This window comes from Castanea sativa, chromosome 4 (assembly GCF_040712315.1).
Source record: "Castanea sativa cultivar Marrone di Chiusa Pesio chromosome 4, ASM4071231v1".
NCBI lineage: Eukaryota > Viridiplantae > Streptophyta > Magnoliopsida > Fagales > Fagaceae > Castanea > Castanea sativa.
Window position 1 is genome coordinate 51,485,240 of NC_134016.1, and position 22,443 is coordinate 51,507,682.

The 22,443-nt window shown below is 37.1% G+C and overlaps 3 protein-coding genes across 3 annotated transcripts; all 3 read right to left on the bottom strand.

The window, feature by feature from the left end:
• Nucleotides 1–2,640: 2,640 nt before the first annotated feature.
• On the bottom strand, nucleotides 2,641–3,318 carry LOC142633090 (uncharacterized). Its single transcript, XM_075807363.1, has one exon. The coding sequence runs from the start codon at nucleotides 3,316–3,318 to the stop codon at nucleotides 2,641–2,643; it is 678 nt and encodes a 225-aa protein (XP_075663478.1).
• Nucleotides 3,319–7,526: 4,208 nt separating this feature from the next.
• Nucleotides 7,527–10,835, bottom strand: LOC142630843 (uncharacterized). The gene is made up of 3 exons (XM_075804899.1): nucleotides 10,536–10,835; nucleotides 9,748–10,446; nucleotides 7,527–8,096 (listed from the first exon to the last, which is right to left on the bottom strand). The coding sequence occupies exons 1-3, from the start codon at nucleotides 10,788–10,790 to the stop codon at nucleotides 7,809–7,811; spliced, it is 1,242 nt and encodes a 413-aa protein (XP_075661014.1). The 5' UTR covers nucleotides 10,791–10,835; the 3' UTR covers nucleotides 7,527–7,808.
• Nucleotides 10,836–13,129: 2,294 nt separating this feature from the next.
• LOC142630844 (floricaula/leafy homolog) lies at nucleotides 13,130–17,012 on the bottom strand. Its single transcript, XM_075804900.1, has 3 exons — nucleotides 16,475–17,012; nucleotides 15,334–15,695; nucleotides 13,130–13,776 (listed from the first exon to the last, which is right to left on the bottom strand). The coding sequence occupies exons 1-3, from the start codon at nucleotides 16,908–16,910 to the stop codon at nucleotides 13,414–13,416; spliced, it is 1,161 nt and encodes a 386-aa protein (XP_075661015.1). The 5' UTR covers nucleotides 16,911–17,012; the 3' UTR covers nucleotides 13,130–13,413.
• Between the last annotated feature and the right edge of the window lie 5,431 nt (nucleotides 17,013–22,443).

Sequence of the window (22,443 nt, forward strand, 5' to 3'; positions counted from 1 at the left end):
TTTGGGATTAGGATGCACTCTGCCAATGAACCAATCACCTGTCCACAAGCATCATGAATTATCACACCTAGACCCACTACATCCACATCGGAGAAAACAGCCCCATTAAAGTTAATTTTGTATTGATTTGGTGTGGGAGGTACCCATCTAGCTGCCTTACAATCTCTGCCATGCCCCTGCTGACACGCACCTGGGCAAACTTGAACTCCAACAAGTACTACTCTGCCTTTACTCGTAGCTGATGGAATTCGAAGACAAGTTCGCCCACTCGTGCAGCATTTCTTCTACTCCAAATAAGCCACCAGATCACAACCAATAGGTCTACATCCACCCTATCCTTCCTCATAAACAACACAACCAAGAGATCAGCAAAATCCATAAACTTCTGCCTAGTGAGTTTCATCAGTTCTTCATCATCTTCCCATATCACAATTAGCCTTCAACAACTCCATAAAGCATGACCCGTATCTTCACCATCAGACTTACAATTTGGATAGTAACTTGAAGTAACTACCTTTTTGTGTACCAGGTTATGAAGTGTTGCAACGCTTCATTCGTCACTCTCCAAACCAGATGTTTTACCTTGTGTGGTACCTGTAGACTCCAAATACACTTCCAAAAATGTTTGTTCCCTCCATCTGAAGAGCTACCTGGCTGTAAGTTTCTATCCATCTGTGCTAGTAATTGGTAGGCTGATCGGGTTGTATATTCCCCATGCTTCGAGGGCAGCCACACTTGCTTATCTTGAGTGTTATGCCAGCTCAAGGGAATGCCTTTTATCAAAGTGGCTTCATAAGGCCTAAAGTTTTGGTCAATCAAGGTAGATTTCCACGTATGCAATTCTTGTTCAATAATGTCATAGACCCTTATGTCCAAAGGCAAACCCGATTATGTTGATAAAATTTTGGAACCCGAAATTTCTGGAAGCCACTTATCCCCTTGAATCTGAATGGATTCACCATTTCCAACTCTCCAAATCCTGCCTACCTCAATAACAAGTTTGGCTTGAATGATGCTCTTCCACGCAAACGACCCTTTATTTAAGTTCTCACTGTGTGTCATTTCCAACTCTCCAAATCCTGCCTACCATTTCCATTTCCAACTTGGCTTTAAATACTTTATGGAAAAGGCACTCCTCATTATTGGAAAGACGCCAGATCTATTTAGCCAAAAACGAGTCATTTAACTTACTTAGCTCTCTGAACCCCATCCCTCCCTCACCCTTAGGCCGGCACATCTTTTCCGAACTAACCAAGTGAATTTTCCTTTGTTCACCACGATAACCCCACCAAAACTTCCTTATGAGTGACTCAATATCATTGATGAGTCCTTTAGGCAGTTTAAAACAAGACATTGTGTAAGTAGAAATTGCTTGTATAACTACCTTGACAATAACCTCCCTTCCTGCTTGTGATAAAAGTTTCTCTTTCCAACCCTTCAATTTCTTCCATATTCTCTCCTTGATGATACTAAAGGACTTCTTTTTTGCTCGACCAACTAGGGAAGGCAATCCCAAATATTGCTCATATCTTTGGGTAGTGAGGACACCCAAGAAAGTGGAAATAGCATCTTGAGTTCGAGATTGAGTATTGGAGCTGAAAAAAATGCTTGTTTTACCTCTATTAATAGCCTAACCCAAAGCTTGTTCATACTGGTAGAGAAGCGATTGAATCTTCACACACTCATGAACAGTAGCTCTACAAAAAACAAAACTATCGTCGGCAAACAAAAGATGAGATACTCTAAGACCGATAGGGCATAAAGAGACTCCTCTAATATCACCCTTACCCTCAGCTTGTTCAAATAATGCATGTAGACCCTTCGTCACCAGTAAGAACAAATAAGGCAACAATAGGTCACCCTGGCGCAACCCTCTAGTTGGAGTTATCAACCCACGGGGTTGACCATTAAGCATAACTAATTAAGTAACAGATCGAATACAAGTAGCGATAAGATTTATCCACTTATGGCCATACCCCATTTTTTCCATGATTTTCTCCAAGTAAACCCATTCCACGAGGTCATATGCCTTACTCATATCAAGCTTCAAGGCCATATAACCCATATTACCTATTCTTTGCTCCTTTAGGTAATGCAGCATCTCATGAGCAATAAGTATATTATCCGTGATAAGTCTCTCTAACATGAAGGCACTCTGAGTTTTTGAAATCAACTGAGGCAATAACGGCTTCAAACAGTTTACTAAGACCTTTGCTATCAATTTATACAAAACATTACTCAAGCTAATCAGCTTGTAGTTAGCTACTTTCTAGGACTTTGAATCTTTGGAATCAAAGTAATGAAAGTATGGTTTAGGGTAGCAGGGAGGGTACCTGAATTAAGGACAGCTAGGACTGCATCAGAGACCTCTCAGCCAATTTTTCCCCAAAACTGTTTAAAGAAAAGTAGTGGAAGGCCATCCGGCCCTGGGGTTGTATTTGTATACATTTGCTTAAGTGCCTGCTGCACTTCTGCTTCTACAAATGACTTTAGCAGTTTATCATTCATCTCTGCTGTCACCATTGGCTTTACCCTGCGGAGTACAAGATCCAATTGTGTGGGATAAGCCGTAGTAAATAACGAAGAATAGTACCTCGTAAGCAAGTCCCCAATCTGATCCTCCGCTTCCACCCAATTGCCCTACTCATTCTTTAAACCCGAAATGAAATTCCTTTTATTCCTCTCCGTTGCACGGCAATGAAAATACTTTGCGTTTTGATCCCCATGCTTTAACCACTCAGTTCTAGACCGTTGGTGCCACATGCATTCCTCCTTATCCATAAGCTTTTGTATCTCATCAGTTAGCACCTTAACACGAGCATGGCCCCTGCCAGCCATCGACTCACCTTCTACCTTCAACAATTGCTTCCTTTTACGGGCCAATTCAATGCAAACATTACCAAAAGTTTTTTTATCCCAAAGTTTCAACTGAGTTTGATAGGCAGCGACCTTGTTTAGCACTTTACCTATAGCTTCCCCCTCCAAACACATATCCCATGCCGAATGAACCACACCTTCACATGGGTCATCTTTAAGCCATATGGCTTCAAATCGAAATGGTTTTTGAGCTCGATAGAAGCGAGCAAGGACATCGTTAGAGACTAACCATAAAGGCTTATGATCGGAAGACAAACCTTGCAAGTGGTGAAGACGGCTAGATGGAAATTTTAGAATCCTATCTGCTGTGGTTAGTGCTCTGTCTAGTCGAACCCATATGAGATCACCCTCAAAACGCCTATTACACCAAGTAAATGGCAGACACATGTAGCCCAAATCCTCCAAACCACAAAAATCTTGACAATCTCTGAAGTCTTGCATTTATTTTTCAGGCCAAATTGCGCCACCAAATTTTTCATCAACCTTGGCGATCTCATTGAAATCCCCGATGCACACCCATGGCAAGTTAAGTTGAGAGGTGAGATGGCAAAGTACTAACCAAGAATCTTCCCGAATGGCCACTTCAGGAGCTTCGTAGAAACTCATGAAGCGTCAGGCGTCATCGATTCCTGGGTTTATCACCGCGTCAATGTGTCGAGGCGAGAAGGTTCGAATGTGTAGATTTAAGCTATTCATCCACAACAAGGCAAGACCTCCACCCCGATTCTTTCTTTGCACAATAGATAAGTTGTTGAACTTCAGCCTACATCTCAATCTCTCTAAGTAAGAATTTTTCTTCCTAGTTTCCATTAAAAACACCAAATCGGGACCTTTTGCTTTCACTAATTCTGAAAGCTCTCAGACTCGTCGGTGGTTTTCAAGCCCCCGGCAATTCCAGCTCATGTAATTCATGGCAAGGAAGTCAATACTATACCGGAGGCTATACCGGTTTGGCCTGCGGTACGATATATTTCGGGTACCGGTCAATACTAGTGTACCGTTTCGGGCTTGCCGCTATTTTTTACTATTTTATACAATATACAAAGTGATATTTCTAAGAATTCAATATATCACTTTGGCAACTTTTTATATTTTTTTGATGGAGTTATCAACATAAATATATAAAAGTGGGAAACAAAAAAAAAACAATATTAAATAATCAAACACCTACCAAACTCAATAAATATTAATCCCACGTGTCAAAAGATTGTGATACCAATTCAAACTATCATCTTCTGATGCTTTGAGAAAATCAAAAGGCAAGCTACTATTTACATCTAAAAAGTCTATTTCTTGGGCAAAGAGGTTTGAAAAACCAAGAAAAGTTTCAAAAAAAAAAACACACCGAGAAAGAGGGAGAAAAAGAGAAAGTTAGACAGCCAGAGAGAGAGAGAGAGAAGAAGAAGAAGAAGAAGAAGAAGAAGTAGCAGCAGCCAAATCAGTCAACGACCCCGACTTGAGGTTGAGAATGTAGAGATCATCGTCGATGGAAGGTGAGAGTGACAAAGAAACATTTTTCTTTTTTCTGTCCGGTATGCATTTGCCGGCCGAAATCCGATATTTCCTCTGGTATGGCCGAAATGACCCGATATGAGCCGGTATATTTTTCGGTATGAAACAACCTTGTTTATGTACCAGCCAAGGTACCAGAACGGTAAATATCAGTCGTACCGGCCTGTATGGTACGAAACAGACTTCATGGTGACCAGCAGGGCTAGGATACAACCACCGCCGATGATTCAGGTAAGGTAGAAACTTCATCGCTACAAACCACTCTCTTCTTCACAGGTTGAGTTTCTGAGATTTCAAGGTTTGGTCTTTCACGTGCTAGTTCACTACTTGATTTGTGAGGAATGAAATCTTGGTTTAAAAATTTGTACTCAGCTTTCATTTTTAGTATCCTAAAAGTTGGATTTGAATAGAAAAAATGAAAACACCTTTTTAGCATTTTCATTTTCATAGAAAATGTATACAGTGGCAATTCCATAAATATTGTGAAAACACAAAGGACCCCACCTAATTGATGCGAGAGTGTGTAAGTGAAAAAAGTAATTTAAAAAAAAAAATTGAAAACAATGTCAAACCATGAATGATGAATTTTATACCCAAATTATGTATTCAAAATAACTTACCAAACACCCTCACATGTAAAAATGAGTAATTTTTTCTATATTCAATTTTCAAATTTAAATACAGATAAAAGAAAATGAAAAGTAAATACATCATTTTTAGAACCAAATAGGAAACTTTCATTTTATATTAGCAATTTAGCACTAGTCCCAGCCTATGTAATATATGTAAAAAATGTCAATAAACATTTGAATATAATAGTGAATGTGTAATTAATTAGTTTAAATAAAAAAAATCAAATTAAATGTTTAATTATAATTGCTTAATTATCACAATATGTTTAGTGTTAAATTGCGTTTTTCAAAAAAGACAATTAGTTTTAATGTGTTTTCAAAAGCTTATGCGATTACAAAAGGCAAAATGCAGGTACATCTCTTAAGTTTTGTTCATTACATTATCCAATTAATTCAAACCCATGGTTATTGTTAAAATAAAATAAAGAAAATAAAAGATTTAGAGATACCAAAAGTAAGGATTTATGTAGTTTGGCTAGATGGCCTACATTTACAATGAAAAGCCCATGGTAACTACTATTTGACTTCTATGACACGATATAAGAAGATATAGACACGACAATTGACATATAGAAGTTATTGATTATCAAAAAAGACATATAGAAGTTATTCATTACGAATGATAAGAGGCCATGATTAGGGTATGTATCTACTAAAACATACATGACAGTGACACATACATTAAGTTATATGAATCATGTTTATCCATATAATAGTTGTTGAACAATGCAATGCAAATATAATATATATTTCTCAACTGATGATTAAAGTTAACTATGTGAATTATTAGTCCATACATCCATGCAATTGTCATATTGTATCAACTCAGAATGTAAATAGATAATGCCAGAAGCTCAGCTACTTTTTAAAATGGGGTTGGTTTGTTTTTTGTGTATAATAATCTCCTCTGTCGAGCATGGATCGTGTGTCTCCACAGCTTTACCCACTATGTCCCGCTTTTCAAATATGGAAAATGCGTTAGTTACCATTCATGGACGACATGTGTTTCCTTTTAAGTGCTTGGGCTTCTGCGCAGATTATGGATTCTCTGGGCCTGGACTGTTTTATTATTTATACTTTTGCTCAGGATATATCATATCTAAATTTGAAACAGGGGCCCACTCCCCACTGCAGGTTTTAAATTTTGACCCACTTTTGATATTTGAGTGCCAACTAGGGCCTCTTCTGTCTTCGAGAAAAATGTATTAATAAAAAAACCCAAAGTTTTGGAGTGCAAAAACAGGTCAGCCAATTTCTTTGGGATGCATTTTATATACTACACATATTCTATAATCTATGCAAGCATTTAGCATTCTACCAATGCAAATATAACAATTTATTTCGAAAAAGACTTGCAACTTTGCGAAGCAAAAGGATAGTTGTTGTTGTCCTAGCCAAGACAAAATATAAGAAACACACATTCTTGTGGCCCCAAAAAGGCCAGTTGAGAAAATGCATATTGACTTCAATCACAGTGGGATGATGCTCTTAAAAGTTACAGTAAAAAGGAAATTGTTGTCAATGCATATTGCCTAAAGGCATGGTTTGAATGCAACTCTTCACACTCTTCTCTTTTTCCTGGTTACTACTGTCTCTACTATTGATTCTGCCTAGCTTTATCAATAGTTTTTTTTTTTTGTTAACCAAATCCATACAGAGGTAATTTCCAACAAATATTAAAATTGCATGTCAGAAACAAATTTGTCAGCACAATTGCTAAATCAAATCCCTCTCATACCATAGTGATCTGGCTTACAATAACTCCAACTGCAAGGTGTGGGAAATTGCATTCTTTATTGTTTTTGGGTAAATCTCTTTGTTTATGTTTATTCTGTTGGGTGCCGACACCCACATGTCCAGCCCACCCTTTTGCTTAGCTTATTAAATGACCTTGTTGGACAAGTGCTGAGAAGACAGCAAAGTGAATGGGTTTTGCTGGAGTATCTTGACCAAAAGAGAAGAATTGAATTCATCTTTTTCTGTATAATGTACAAAAGTCCAGCAACATTTATGAAGTGAGGTACAAAAGTCAAGCCACATAAATGAAGATGCGATGTTAAACTTGTGAGACACTTTGAAGGAAGGAAAGAAGAAAAGGATGAAGAAATATAAAGTATGGCCATTCGGCCATTTGGAGAAGGGTGGAGAGAATTCCCAGTGAGTGAGACTGAGGACAGTGCAGCTTTGAAGAACTGTGTGAGTGAGAGCAAGTAAAAGAGAAAAAAATATAGAGAGCTAGAGAAAATTGTGAGAGATTAACTGTGAGGAAGCGAGTGAGTGAAAAGAAAATAAGAGCTTTTTTTGTTCAAGTTGTATCGTGTTATAATCTCTGTTTAATATAGTGAAATTATTTAAAAATTATCTCGTAATTTTTTCTTGAAAAAAAGATTTTCACGTAAATCTTTATATTTTGTATTATTGTGTGCTGGCTAAAAGTTATTCACACTTATTATAGAATTTTTCCCAACATATTCCTAAGAGATGCTCCTTGACTGTAGACATAAGCTTTGAAGAGAGATTGGTAAAAGGATAAACAACAATTATTTGGTCAGAATATAGAGAGAATCAGAGAATGTAAAAATAAATGCTCTCTATGCACCTACAGATGTACCAAGTTGTCGCTGAGTTTTCTAGTCATGCATCAATTGCAGAATATCACCCATGCATCCATTGCAGTAAACAATTTAGCATAGAAAGGCAAATAAAAAAGAGAGGTCTATTGGCGCATGGACAAGCGTACTCATCAATATTGAAATCACCAGCAAACTTACACCTATAAGGCTGATCTCAGTGAGTGATGTATCTGCGTGAAACTTGCTGAGCCACCGAAGGTGACGTGCCCAAAGGTATCCAATGATCTGGGTGTGGCGTGTGTGGACTCTGTCCTTTTGAAAGACTCCTAGTGATTGGCTTGTGACTGATTAAGGGCATCACCTTGCGCTTCTTACTGGGCTCGGTGAACTGAAGCTCTATTGGTCCCATGGGACTCTCAGGTGCTTGATTCTTTCTCTTCCTTTCCAACAGTTCCCACAGTAGCTTCTCATCTCTAGCTTGATCTTCTACCTTACCTAAGAGCTTTACAAAGGAAAAACAGAAAGAAGAAAAATACAACTTTCTTTCAACTGGTAATCGTTACAATTTACAATTAATCTGCATTTTTTAATGAAAAGCAAAATTTTATTCAAACCAGATAGGAAACCTCAAAACTAGTAGACTAACAGTTAGTTAAATTTGAGATTTCCCACTCAAACCTCCTAGCTTGCCACAACTAAGCACATCTGAAACTTAACTCTCCTAAACCACCAATAGCATATCACAACTGATTCACAGCAATCTTTCCAATGAACTAGTGTCTGCAGAAGACAACTTCTACGGTTCTACCTCTACTACTAATAGAACAAAAAAACCAAGAAATTATATAGACAAGCAATCATGCTAGAATAAAATAAGAAATTTGTCCATAAGCAGCAATAGGTACGATTCAGAATGGAAATCTTCATTCTTGTTTTTGCTGCCACCCATAATGGATTTCAGCATCTCGCCTTCACTCAACTCTTCCATTATGACTTTCTTTCATTCCTATCCCTCCAAATATAGTAGATGGTTGCTTCCCAAGCCAACTTACACATTGTATGGTTTGACCCAGCACCATTTAGATTGTTGATAGCCCAATTTAATTAAGTTTCCCGACCACTAATTTGCCAAACAAATAAACATTTCATCAGCAACTGATTCTGGTGTTTGAGTGATAGAACACTCAAAATAAACACAATCCTTTGTCCATAATCTGTATCCACAAAACACACATATTGGATGCCCTTTATATCCCAACTTACCATGCTGTAGCTTCTCCAGTGACCAATCAGTACTCGATAGTTGATAGCAACTAAGTGACGAATGCATGCTAGGGAATAAAACCAGAGAAACGAAACTCATCCACCATCTTACACCACAGGCAGCTTGCATTAAGCTTTTATGATCCCCACAACCATGTTTTGGAAACAAATGCCAGAATAGCAAATAACAAACCAAGCTTAATTTAAGTAGTATTCCTTTTATACTGGATCTCATAGAACTTATGCTTCAATTAATCCACTAGCAACCCCAAGGACAATAATTTTAGAATATGCACTACCAAAAATAACTAAAAACGAGAAAATAGAGAACAACCATGATTGCAGTAGATATTAACTAGAGATTATGTCCTTCTGAATTTGCAGATTTTGTATCAGTAAATTACTATTTATCCCAAAATCTTAGACTCTTAAGAAATGATGAATTTAATCTAACACCCCTTTATGTGCTCCGATTGTGACACTATGATAAATTACCAATTATCCAAAAAGGTTGAGGGTTTGTTTGGATAACACTTATTGCTGAAAACTGAAAACACTTTAGCAAAATAATTTTTAAATGTGTGAATAATACTGTGAAACCAGTTTTAAACTTGTTTTTTGCTAAAATAATTTTTAAATATATGAATAATGTCGTAAAACCAATTTTAAACTTGTCTTTGCTAAAAAAAAGTACTGTCTGGTAAATAATGCACGAGAACCACTAAAAAATTTAGCCAATAACACATGCTAAGGCGTTATAAAAGGGTGAATTGAATCATTTAATCTAACACGCTTTAAAAAAAATCAAATGGACATGCAATCAATTCAGTGTCATGGACAAATTAAGGCCATAAAGCTATTAATACTCTGATAATGATTAATCAGATCACCTTATGTGCAGCAACAGGTTGAATAGATCCATTTTTGTGTCGTGATTGAGGTTGAGGGAGCGAGAGCAAGCCAAGGCACTCCTTCATTTTGTTGACTCTTTGTTGAGATTCTGTTAGCCTATTCAAAGCCTCAGTTTTGGTCTCTTCCGCTGCTCTCTGTTTGTTCTTGGCCTCCTCCAATTGAACCCTTCCATCATATATAACTCTTTCCATTTCCTTCACCAGCGCCAACAACCGCACACACGTCCCGTTCTTCATATCATCCCTAAGCCCCTTCGCATACTCCACCATTGGATCACACATTTGTTCAGCCAAGCCGTCCATAAGGTCCTCCACGCCACTCTCCACCGAGCCTAACACCGCGTCCACGTTCTTGAAGGCGAGGAAGAGGAGCTTGAGGGCGGTTTCAACGGTATCGTCGGCGTGGCGCGGAGAGGAGCGGAAGGTGTTTGATAAGTTCGCAATGGCTCGCTGGAAGAAGCTACGGAGGGAGGCGCGGTGGTCGGCGATGGTCTCCGCGAGGTTGTTGCGGCGAGAATTGACCTTGGATTCAATTTGCTTGAGGAGATTGAGGAGCTGGACGAATTGCGTTTGTTGCTTCTCTAAGAGTTGCTTGCCGGTTGCCATGGCGGCTTTAGCAGCGACGGGGATTTCTTCGTGGTTATAATCATGAGTTGGAACTGGATGATGATTCGAATTCTGATCAAAGGAATTAAGCAAAGCAGAAATTCGATCAATGGATCAAATCAAATCAAATCAAGTAAAGGAAAAACCTCCTAAGTACGTACCTGGTGATGGTGGAAGCGGTTGTTGAGGATGATGGTGGTGAAACGGCCTTCATTTGCCATCTCCATGGTTTTGAGACCAACGAGCTTCATCAATGGAATGGCTAAAGAGGCGAAGACGTCTTCAGCTTCAAGCAAACCGATACTGATCTGAGACTTGAGCTCCGTGAATGCGCGCTTCATTTGTTCATGCCGAGCCACCATGCTCCTCATCTTCAATTTTAGCGATTCAGGCTCACGCATCGATCTCGTTCTCATTCTCTCTTTTTCCTGGCGCTACCGCTGCTTTTCACTTTTCAATTTGAATTTCAACTAATTTCCAACAAACCGACTATCTTATATTAGTCTTCATTCAGAGGCCCGTTTTAACAATGGGCTTTTTTCCTAGGCTCGATAAATCCAATCCAATCAGACCATATCTTTCTCTTCTAGACCATCGAAAAGCCCAAAATTTGTATCCGGATTGAGATTCAGCAAGTGATATATGCAATACCTCTAAATCTAATTCCCCCCACAAAAATTTTCAAACTCTTTAAACTTTTAACTCATCCTGTTGGTACCATTTGTTTTTTTTAACATCCACTTTTATATATTAAAATGTAAATATTTACGCATCAATTATGAATATTTAATGTGCGTTTAGCTAAAACAATGGTGGATCTCATGCACTATTCACAGAACCCGCAAGTACTTTTTTTTGTCTTCAAAATTGAGTCCACGGCATTATTCATATATTTAAAAATTATTGTGCTATAATATTTTCAGTTTTCAGTAATAAGCGGTATCTTAACAGACCCTTAATGTAAAATAATAGATCTAAACAAAATGTAAAAGGATAATTGCTCTTAATTAAGATTTATTATCACACATTTTTGGACTTTGAAAGACCTACAGGAACAAAAGTATGAGAAAGCTCAAGGTAAATATTGGTGTGGTCCAATATTAGCCAAAACTTCACCAACTCTAAGTCCACACTATCATAAATATATTTTATATTAGTAACAAGTGCTTCTAATAGGGTGTTTTCCATACCTCTTGGAGGTTGCCATTTCCTGTCGAGTATTTAACACACGTGTTTCCTTCACATGGGAGGTCATGCATCCATCCTTAGAATTTCTTTGTTGTAATAATGTCGATCGTTGTTTCTAGCCTTAAACTATAATACAGGACGAGTTTACTCCCATCAGTGTTGAACTCAATTCTTTGAATTTCTTGAGTTTTGTAATTGTTAAAAGAGGGAGAATAGTAAAAGTTAATTAAAATTTCAATTTATTGACCTTTATTTTTAGGTCTAGGTTTTGTTATTTTATTTACGTGCATCGTAGCAAAATTAAGGTTAATATCGTAATGGTTTTAGAGAAGAAATTTGCTTTTCAAAGAAGCAATTTGCATATACTTCATTTAAGGGGAAAATTTTTGTAAGTTGTGCTTATTCAAATTTTGAGCACATTATCATGGCTATGGGTATCTTAATTTTCGTCTTAAAATATAACATTATATTTATGGGGGAGGAGCCCAGCAACCATGAAAAGTCCACAAAGATGATGTATCCGAATGGTGGAAGTAGTATAGGATGATGTCCTAACCTATACCCTCATCCTGAAAAAAAAAAGAGAGGTATAGAATGGGTTAGGACTTAGGACTTAGGAGCCTTCACTCAACCCATCCTTCCTGGGGGAGGGGTTTGAATCCCTCACAAAGACACCTTCCCCAAGCCTAAAAAGGAGGGAGAGGCAACTCTCAAACCAATCTTAGGACAAAAAGAATGCCATACATCGAGGAAGGAGAGCTTCATCATAAGCATTCATTTAGTATCACATTCTAAAACAAGATTGTAATTCATGGATTTTATGTGGTTCTTAATAAGGTCTTATAAATATATTGTATTCATGGGTACATTTCTACCCAATAGAATATATATATTCTCCGTGAGGAGTAGTCAGAGCAAGAACTCCTACCTTTAACAGGGAATCAAAACAACTTTAACTTTAGTAGGAAATTTGAAGTTTTTGTGCAGATTTAACAGAAGCATTATTTAGGCAGTTTTGGCTACTTGTACCAACAGTGCTAATTTTCACCTAACTCTAGTGTGGAATCTTTATCATGGCCAATAACTCCTGGTTGTAGGGGGTAATAGGGATTATCCTTTGCAACAGAAGCCTATACTTGAGAGTTTTCTTCTTCTGATATATATATATTCCATATTTTTCATCTCAAGTGCCTTATTTTTGTTTTATTTTGTTACCGTGTAATTGTGTTTAACCTTTATTTCATCACAACAACCTTCTTTTATAGAATCACTAGAAAAATTAGTATAGTCCAGGAGCATTGCTTCCAGACTATCTAATAAATTTCTATGTCACTAGTACTTGCAACCTCACATCATTCATTCGGACATAAGATGTCCTAACTATGAACTGCCAATCATCATAAAATCATAAATATAGCGACATTTTCCATTTTTCCAGGATCAGTGCCTGCCTCTCATGGTCTCATTATTCTCATTAGCAGTAGCATGCTTTAAGCTTAAGCTTCAGATTAAATGATGAGATTTACACAGCTAAAGCACTGACAACTTTAGTTATTGAATTATAACATCATCATTAAATTAGAGACCTAATACTAACCAAAAAACAGATAAAATTATCTGTCTTTTGGTAGTTGGTATAATTGGTACGTACGTAAAATATAAAATGTCAAAATACGATATCAAACATAACAAAGCAATGGGAATAGTTCACATGACCAGACTCAGACTGTCATCGTTTAGTAGAGTCATAGAAATACAAATTTTTCTCTAGAGACCTACGTACAATATTTAATACGACCGGGTTCCTTGAACTCTCTGTAGTAGTCAGTGCACCTGATGACGCCTTGTATTTCAGAAGGGCATGTGGTCAGCCCCACCAGAAACAGAGCTTGAAGCTGTGGCATGGTTTCGCTCAGCATGACAAAGTTGCCGAAGTTTGGTTGGTACATACCAGACGGATAGACAGGGATGTGCATTGAATATGGCATCAATGTCCCATCCTTGGCGTGCTGCTATGGCCACCAGAGGCTTGTAGCATGCCTGTCTCCAAGCCCCAACGTTTTCCCCTCTTTCCTTGAAACCTCTTCTCAGTGCATTGGACGCTTCCTCGTCAAGGCAGTGGAGGGCATAACAATGCACGTAGTGTCGCATTTTAGGCTTGTTGATGTAGCTCGCTCCAGCCTTCTTCGCAAACCTAAACACTTGGTTTGTCACCTGTACGTATGCGCCATATATGTACATCACAGATCATTAACCTTATCAGTTACCAGGTTAATTATCACAATCACATTATCTCATTATATATATTCAAGTGAATACTTATTTTTCCTAGTATTTAAGTTGATAATGAGAAATGGTATCTCTTTCCTATTAATGTAGGACTCTTTCTCTCATGTGAAAGAGGGTTAATATTTTATTTCTTAAATTAACCATGTAATAGTGTTGTTCATTATAATCTTTTAAATGATATGATATTATATAAATCTTTAGATTTATATTATTTAATATTAAAACTTAAACTATACTTTTGGCTCTCTATGTTTCAAAATTTTATTTTAATTCTTCATATTTGATTAAATTTTGTAACACTTGATATTATATAAGTGAGGTATTTTAATGGACAGCAATTACTCGACATTTAATAGTCAAATTACTAACATAAATTGACTTATATGGACGGGTGACATTTATTTGACACTTAACAATTATATTACTAACCAAAAATGAACTCATATTTTCATCAAAAAAGAAAAGAAAAAGAACTTACATGATTAACGTGTCTTAATGGATAATATTTAACTAACACTCAAAAGAGTATAATTTAATCAATATACTAATAAATAATATGGTATATATACCAAAATTTACACACCTTCTTCACTCTCGCTTACATATACACGTATATAATCAACCACAAAACAATGGTGGTATAAAATGTGAAAAGTAGTCCTAATTTGGGTGTTAATATGGGTGACAATAGACATGTGGACATTATTTTTGAGAATAGAGAGAAAATACGGTAAGCTTGTATGAAAGTGATGCCAAAGTTCTAAGAAGGTGTTGTTGTAAAAGAACTATAATTTCAAATGAGGAGATCCTCTTTGGCCCTTGCGAGCTAAGACAGACAAAGGGAAAAAAAAAAAGTATGGAGAGAATCCTGATTCCAGTTTTGGTAGATCAAATTCATGAATAAAATCGGGACCACGCAAGAAGGTTATAAATGCCGTACTTGGGGGGGACAAAAAAAAGAAGAAGCAAAGGATACACCTTAGAATCCGGGATGTAATAGAGAGGTTTACTATTGCATGGTACGAAATCATCAGCTGTCGAAACAAGGACATGCCACCATGCAGTAGGGACTGCCAAAAAAGGACACGAAATTATTAAAGCATCCTCTCTGAATCTTCAGCTATCTAGCCCACATTTCATTGCCCCATTTGACAGATCCACTCATCCACCAGCCTACGTACCAGCTGACAGGAATCACGAGTTGTATATCGAGTAGTTCGACTCGTGCACGGTGCACCTAGCTAGCGCGACCGCAAGAGACCTTTATAACTATAAAAAGTGGACCCAAATGGGAACGCAAGTGTTGTATCTGGACCGTCCAGATGCAAGTTAAAGTTAACCTAAAAACTTGAAGATTGATGAAGAAGAAGGTAGAGATGGAGCTAGGCTATGGTTATTGGTTTGGTTGGTCAGCTAATAATAACATAAGAATGAAATATATCAGGTGCATATATATCCATATATAGATACATATACTATTACCTTGGTGGGGCATTTTTCACCGCGTTCCTTGGCAATGTTCTGGACCTGGATCAAGAAATCACGGCACTGCTCGTAGAGATGGAAAAGATAATCAAGGCCGTTCTTCTTTCCGCGAGCAACCTCACCGGGCTCAGTCACGATGAAGGGGTGCTCTCGCTGTCTCTCACTTCCAACATTACCATTCATGTCATCGTCATGATCTGCACCCAACTCATTGTCATCATGATCAACGTCCACCACTTTCCTTTGACCCTTCCTCCGCCGCTGTTTCCTCCTTCCGCCACCAGCCACCGCCTCCCACGTCCCACCTCCGCCGCTTCCCATCGCTTCCCTTTCTTGTTGCACCGGCTCTTCCGACAGCCCTGTCCATGCCATGCACGATACATGTATAAATATGTTTTTATCATAACAAACAAACCCTCACGTGTTGCAAACCAATAATTAAAATATTACTGAAGTCTAATAGTGAGCAGAGAACTAACATAACAGTGTATGATTAGATTATTCATGACAAAAGCGGAAAGTGTTGACAGTTGAGTGTTGACACTTGTTAGCTAGCGCCTAGCGGGAATCAAGATAGATATCATCATATCATTCAAACAGTTCCTTTACGAAGAAGTTGCATGAACTTTGAACCAAGGAACTTATTGCATCAATAATTTTCTCTTGATGTTGTTATATTGAACTCATAATTCTTAGACTAAATCTATAAATTCTACAAATTTTGCCTGTTTGTATATTTTCTTTGGATCTGGTGACATTGAACTCAAAATTCTTGGACTGATGTTACATTTAATACTACTACATATTTGACTACTTTGAATACTGGTCTGTTGACATTAAAAGCACAAAATAATAAATAATAAAAACTATGAAAAAAATTATTTATTATAATATTGGCATGACACGTCAATCAAATTAATTGAAAAGCGTAGGGTTGTAAGTTCTAGGGTTGTAAGTTATTGTTGTTTATTTATTTATTTTTTAAAGTAAATTTGTAAAATTGATGCTATCTTTATCGTTTTCCAAATTCCAATGTTCAAGCCTGAGGTGGTAAGCCAATCGGCGCAAAGAATTTAAAAAAAATAAAAGGAAAGGAATTGAACAAAGTTGATAAGAGGAAATGGAATAAATAGATCACCTTCTTGGGATAGAGCATCGAGGGCGTTGGTAGTGGTGTCAGGGGAGAGGAGGTGGCGGCGGCGAGAGTCCTCCTCATCGAGGCGTCTGCGTTCGGCTCTAACTGCAGCTTTAATACCGTACCTCTCTCCGACGAGGAGGTCCCACCTGAATATCTGAGAGAGGCTGTTCATCATGTCGTCCAGCTCGTTATCCTTCATGTCCACCAGCGTATTCACCGTGAACCCAAGCTCTGCTATCCTCGCCGCCGTGTAGTATCTGATCCCATAAGCTTGGAACAACTCCTCAAGCCCTCCCAGCTCCCTTGGCCGCACCGAGTATACTGCTGCTGCTGCTTGTGGTGGCGCCACCGCTTCCAGCAACCGGTTTGTTGCAGCTGGGACAACTCCTCGCGGGTCCCACTTGAACAAACTCGCCGTGAAGGGATCGGGATCCATCAATGAAGCTAGCTTCAAACACACCTTCACACAGTATACAGTTTATTAAATTCTGTCTCTCTCTCTCTCCCTCTCTCTCTCTCTCTCTCTGTCTGTCTCTTTGTGAGAGAACTGAGAACTGTTTTGCAGAGGGCGGCAAGCTGTTGCTTTCTATATGGACAGTTCTCTTTTGGGTTTCCCAAACTGCCCCTTTGCTCCTTTGCCTGACTTCTCTCTACTAGGAGCATTTGTCATTTGCGGTATTCGTCACTTTTTTTTATCTCTAGGAAAAGATGAAAGTTGTTTTGAATTTTTTGGACTTCGAAACTTGTTGATAGTCCAAATGAAACTAGTCAGAGACTCAGAATGACTCGATTCACTCTTTGGCTAGACTTCCCAATACACAAAAACGTTTGCCCATGTCAGTGTTGTTTTTCTTTATTCATTATGTATAGTTATTTTTTAAATCTCTTTTAGGTAAAAGTTATTTTTAAAATCTCATACTGTAATATATTTTCCCGTCTTTCCCTATAGTTTACCAACACACTCGTATTTGTATAAGAGTTTTTATTTTACCATTTAAAATCTTAATTTATTTATTATATCAACTTACTTTACAATATATTCAACATCTCAATTTTTATTTTTATATTCAACCCATTAAAATAATATTAACTACACAATAAATTCTAGGTTGCACCAACACGGCATTTTTAGCGACGTGTCGGTGTCCAATATGTGTCGGACACTTGAACCAATATGATTCGTCGGACTCCGGTGTCTGAGCAGTGTCGTTTTTTTTTTTCGCTTCTTCGACACGGCTCCGACGCGGCTTCGACGCGGCTCCAACGTGGCTTCGACGCGGCTCCGACACGCTAGCAGTAAAAAAAAAAATTACAGATTTTGACAGATGGACTTACCAATACCGTTGATTTCATGATATACTCTAAAACAAAAGTCTGAGAACCAAAACCCACATCTCAAGCTCTCACTTCTTAACCCACCCACCCTCTCTCTGACCTTTGCCCGCTGTGCTGCTGCCCTCTGTCCCTCGCCGGAGCTAGATCGGGCCGATCGGCGAGCTCCATAGACGTCGACGCCGTCCCTGTCCCTTTCGATCTCTCTCTCTCTCGGCGTGGACAACTCAGGTTCGACCTCTTTAAGCTTCTCTCTGTTTTTTTTTTTTTTTTGTTCTTTCAGATATTTGTTTGGCCATTTGGTTGGGTGAATGGGACGGGTTACTTATTTAAGTTATAAGTTTATAACGCGTTTTTTTTTTTTTTAATCCCACTCTCATGGTCACTGCGTGAGAGTGGGATATAATATAATGTTGTTACATTATGTGTCATATAATATAATGTTGTTAGTTGTTACTGCTATAGTTTTATTTATTTATTAAAATTAAATTACTTAAATATTGTAAGTTTAAAGCTTGGTTTCCTTTTATGTTTCTAGTTTGATGTTGAATGTAGTCTATTTAAACTTTTGGTTTGTACTCTAAACATTTTATGTGTATTGTTGTATTACTTTGGGTGTTAATTTACTTATTTGTAGTTCTTACATAATTTAAATTTTAGATATAAACGTATTTTATGTCTAAAAATATTTTAAAATATGCCTAAATATAAAATTTAATTAATTATTTAATTTTCGTGTCCATGCCGTGTTGTGTCCTTATTTTTTAAAAATTGCTGTATCGCCGTGTCCGTGTCCGTGTATCATAGAATAAAGTAGTATTAAAAAATAAAGAAAGAAGAGAAATTATTCATAAAATATGGAGAGAGACAATACTTACACATTAAAAAAGTCATTACAACATGCTACCACGAATTCTTATAAAATTTGGATTTGCATATATACTAGATAAAATGGGTTTTTAATATTTTGAGATTGTAAAATAGCAACTAAGGGTTTTATAACACCCAATACAAATACTTATAACGGCTAACTTTATTGTAAGGAATTTCTTTCCATAGCTTATTTGTTAAAAGTGAGATAAAAAAAAAACATATTTTAAAAAAAAGTAAGGAAAAAAATAAATAAAAAATTGAAAGCTATGACCATTCACATTAGTTTGTGCGAAAAATTTCATCTATTTACCATAGGAACCTGTTTTTTCTGTTTTATATACTTACTTTTCAAAACATTTTATATTAGATTATCTATTTTACACTGTATTACATTAAAATATCAAATTTTCTCTATTTTAAATTATTTATTTTTCTTTACATACAATAACTACTGTTTACTCTCTTCCTTCATTATTGTGATACGTAAAGAAAGAATAAAAAATTATACGCAAAGTGAATAATATTAGTATAAATTTACATAATAATATAATTATTTTACATATTTATAACTTGATTGATGTAAGTAATTTTAAAGATTTAATGTGTAAAATTGATACATTTTTCTATTTGGAATGGTTCGAGGCAAATGCCAAAGCATACTGCCAAAAAGACAAAAATCTCAAGTTGGACAAATTAATATTATTGATGCTCAAAATATCTTAGCGCACGTACCTCTCTTGTCCTTTGCTTTAGCCATTTAAAAGGACAATAAATTGAAAATTCGAACAATAATATGGCAGATGATTTATAAAGAAAGGTTAATTATTTTAAGTTTGATTATTTGGGTATTAGGGGAAAAAATTAACTTGTTGGGCATATGGCTCAGACGTAATAGGAAGTTGACTATCAACATTGAAAAGGAAAGAATGTTTGTGTCATATAAGATTGTTTGAGGATACATATTAAAGGTGTTTATGTCCTTTTCTTTTTGTTTAATGAAGTCTTATAAAAGCCCAAAAAGGTTTATTACATAGGCAGAAAATTTCTGAAACAGTAGGCTTCATTAATTAAGGAAAGCAAGAAAAGGGGGTAACTTGGTCATTTAAGATGAGAAGCATTTAAGTAATACTATTCCTTGGCAACGTAAAAAAAAAAAAAAAGTTGCAGGGAAGTACAGAACCTGTCAAGTGTTTCAGCGGTAGTCAGTTTGCCTAAGCTGGTCTGAAAGGCTGAATTTTGTACTTTCAAAGACACCCTATGGCCCTACCCTTTGGTAATTTATAACTTTTGAGATTATGGTGTGACAATCAGGTGGTTCTCTCGGTCTCTCTCTCTCTCTCTCTCTCTCTATCTACTCTCTTCTTCATTCTTATTAGTTATTAACCACATGTAATGGCTGACAATATTGAATACCTTCTGTGTTCTGGCACATGTCATGGTTCCAATGGCACTGCAAGGCTTGTGCAAAGCAAGAACACGTTATGAACTAGTCGATGAATGACCTAATATTATAGAACCAAAAAGGAAAACAAATTAAGTTTGCAAAAACACTTTATTATAATGGCTTTATCTGATGCCAAAAAAAAAAAAAAAAAAGGCTTTATCTTCTTTTCAGAATAATTAAACTCTGGTCAACCAAACGTACTACTGAAACCAATGAAATCTTGACACGTCAAGACCCTGTTGGATGCTTACAGTTCGTCTATCCTTGTCCATGACTCACTGCATGTGTCAGTTGCTCACTCCTCAGCCTCAAGTTCAGGTTCAGGCTTTAGCCTGGCTTTGGCATACATCAACAGTACTTTTCCTTTTACTTTGTTTGTCCTTTTGGTTCTTTGCGTTTGCTTTGCTCTCCTTTATTATCATTTCATTAACTGAATTTTCTTTCATCCCCACCGAGCTTTATTATTTCATTCATTAATTTGTTGTTTGAAGATTTGCATTCTGTTAATTAATGTCCTTCCATCTAGTTTTTCAAATGATTCAGTACAAAACGAGTTCTTATTTTCCTGTCCCTATTGAGGATGCATAACACAGTCATTAAAAAAAAATAAAAATACTCACCCAATTGCCCAATAACTGTAAGTACCCCCACGTAGAAAGAGAGACAAACTATGGTGGCAGAAGATCTTTGGGAGATAGACCCAAATCCAAACACTTGTACAAAGGCCGAAGCCTTCATTCCAAGAGGCCGACTTATGCATTAACAGCTAGCGGTTCTAATAATTATGTTTAGAAACCTTCTTGTTATACTTTTTAGCGGTCGTACTCGTATATGATATGACAGTTTAAAACTGCACTTTTATCAACTTTATAAATTCTGGGGCCAATTTCATAAAAAAAACCTCTATTTCGATACAAAAATGCGTGAATTAAGATTGTTTAGCTTAGAACAACCACATCAGTCCAGTTAAAATCATCTAAAACACAAAAAATTATTAATTTTACACATTTTGAGCACACATCAGTAGGTGTAAAAACATGTAAAATTGTGCAAATTCAACCCGAGCTACAGTAACCGTGTATATTTCCACGGTTACTGTAGCTCGTTTATAGATTATTTTATTAATTTCCGTTCGCTCGTTTTTTTCTCTCTTCTTTGGGCTCAAAAACAGTTAACTGCTCATCTTCTTCTTTTTCCTCAGATACACACAAACACACCCACACACAAACCCATCCACACAGACAAATCAACACAACACAGATACACTTGCTCAAAAAAAAAAAAAAAAAAAAAAAAAAACAGAGATACACAAACAAGATCGGTGCTTGGATCGGAGCTCAGAGCTTATGGAACGGAGCGGATCGGAGCTCGGAGCTTGGAGGTTTGTGGAACGGAGCGGATCGGAGCTTGGAGGTTGTGGAACGGTGCGGATCGGAGCTCGGAGCTATGGAGTTTTTCAGGGGAGAGGGAGCTCAGAGCTATGGAGTTTTTCAGGGGAAAGGGAGAGTTGTTTCGGAGGGAGAGATTTTCAGGGAGAGGGAGAGTTGATTCAGAGAGAGTGTGGGTATATAGAGAGAGAGAGACAGAGACAGAGAGCAAACACAGAAATGGGTAGAGAGAGAGAGAGAAAGCGAAAGAGAAATGAAGAGAAGGAGAGAGGAAGAGAGAAATTAATCAGAAATGAAGTGGCGCGCGTATAGGTAGTTGGGGAGAAATAATAAAAAAAAGTGAGGAAATTATTATTTAATTAATAGATGTAATAGAATAGATGAACTGATGTGGGTTATTTGTAAAAATAAATGTGTAAAATTTTAAAAGAAGGTTTTTTGTGTAAAATAGATGAAATTTTTACACGAGCTGATGTGGTTGCTCTTATCAATGCTGTTAAGGGAGGGGTATCTATACTCTTTCTTGGCATGTGGATAATCCTACAAACCCATCATTGCCTACCTATGATAGACTGATCCCCCCCTTACCAGACTTGGACACCAAATTGAGATCAGTAATTTACTTGAACACAAAATAGAGATAGGTAATTTACTTGGGAGACAGGCCATATCTTATTTAATGCCAGGGGAGGGGGGAAGGTTCGAGATATACTTCATATTAATCATCCGAAGAAATGTTTAGAACGACGAAGTCCTCGGTCTTAGTTGGTTGGTACTTAAAATGGAGTTACACTTTTGCCTTTGTATTCTCTTCTCATCCCCCACAATATCTATGATCACACACACACACACACACACACACTCTCTCTCTCTCTCTCTCTCTCTCTCTCTCTCTCTCTCTCTCTCTCTCTCTCTCTCTCTCTCTCTCTCTC

Coding starts and splice junctions, on each gene's coding strand:
- LOC142630844 (XM_075804900.1), bottom strand. CDS start 16,910: ATGGATCCCGATCCCTTCACGGCGAGTTTGTTCAAGTGGGACCCGCGA. Junction 15,696..16,474: donor CGATGCTCTATCCCAAGAAG/GTGATCTATTTA, acceptor TGGCATGGACAG/GGCTGTCGGAAGAGCCGGTG. Junction 13,777..15,333: donor GTGAAAAATGCCCCACCAAG/GTAATAGTATAT, acceptor GCATACGTACAG/GTGACAAACCAAGTGTTTAG.
- LOC142633090 (XM_075807363.1), bottom strand. CDS start 3,318: ATGCAAGACTTCAGAGATTGTCAAGATTTTTGTGGTTTGGAGGATTTG.
- LOC142630843 (XM_075804899.1), bottom strand. CDS start 10,790: ATGAGAACGAGATCGATGCGTGAGCCTGAATCGCTAAAATTGAAGATG. Junction 10,447..10,535: donor ACCGCTTCCACCATCACCAG/GTACGTACTTAG, acceptor TCCTTTGATCAG/AATTCGAATCATCATCCAGT. Junction 8,097..9,747: donor AACCTGTTGCTGCACATAAG/GTGATCTGATTA, acceptor TCCTTTGTAAAG/CTCTTAGGTAAGGTAGAAGA.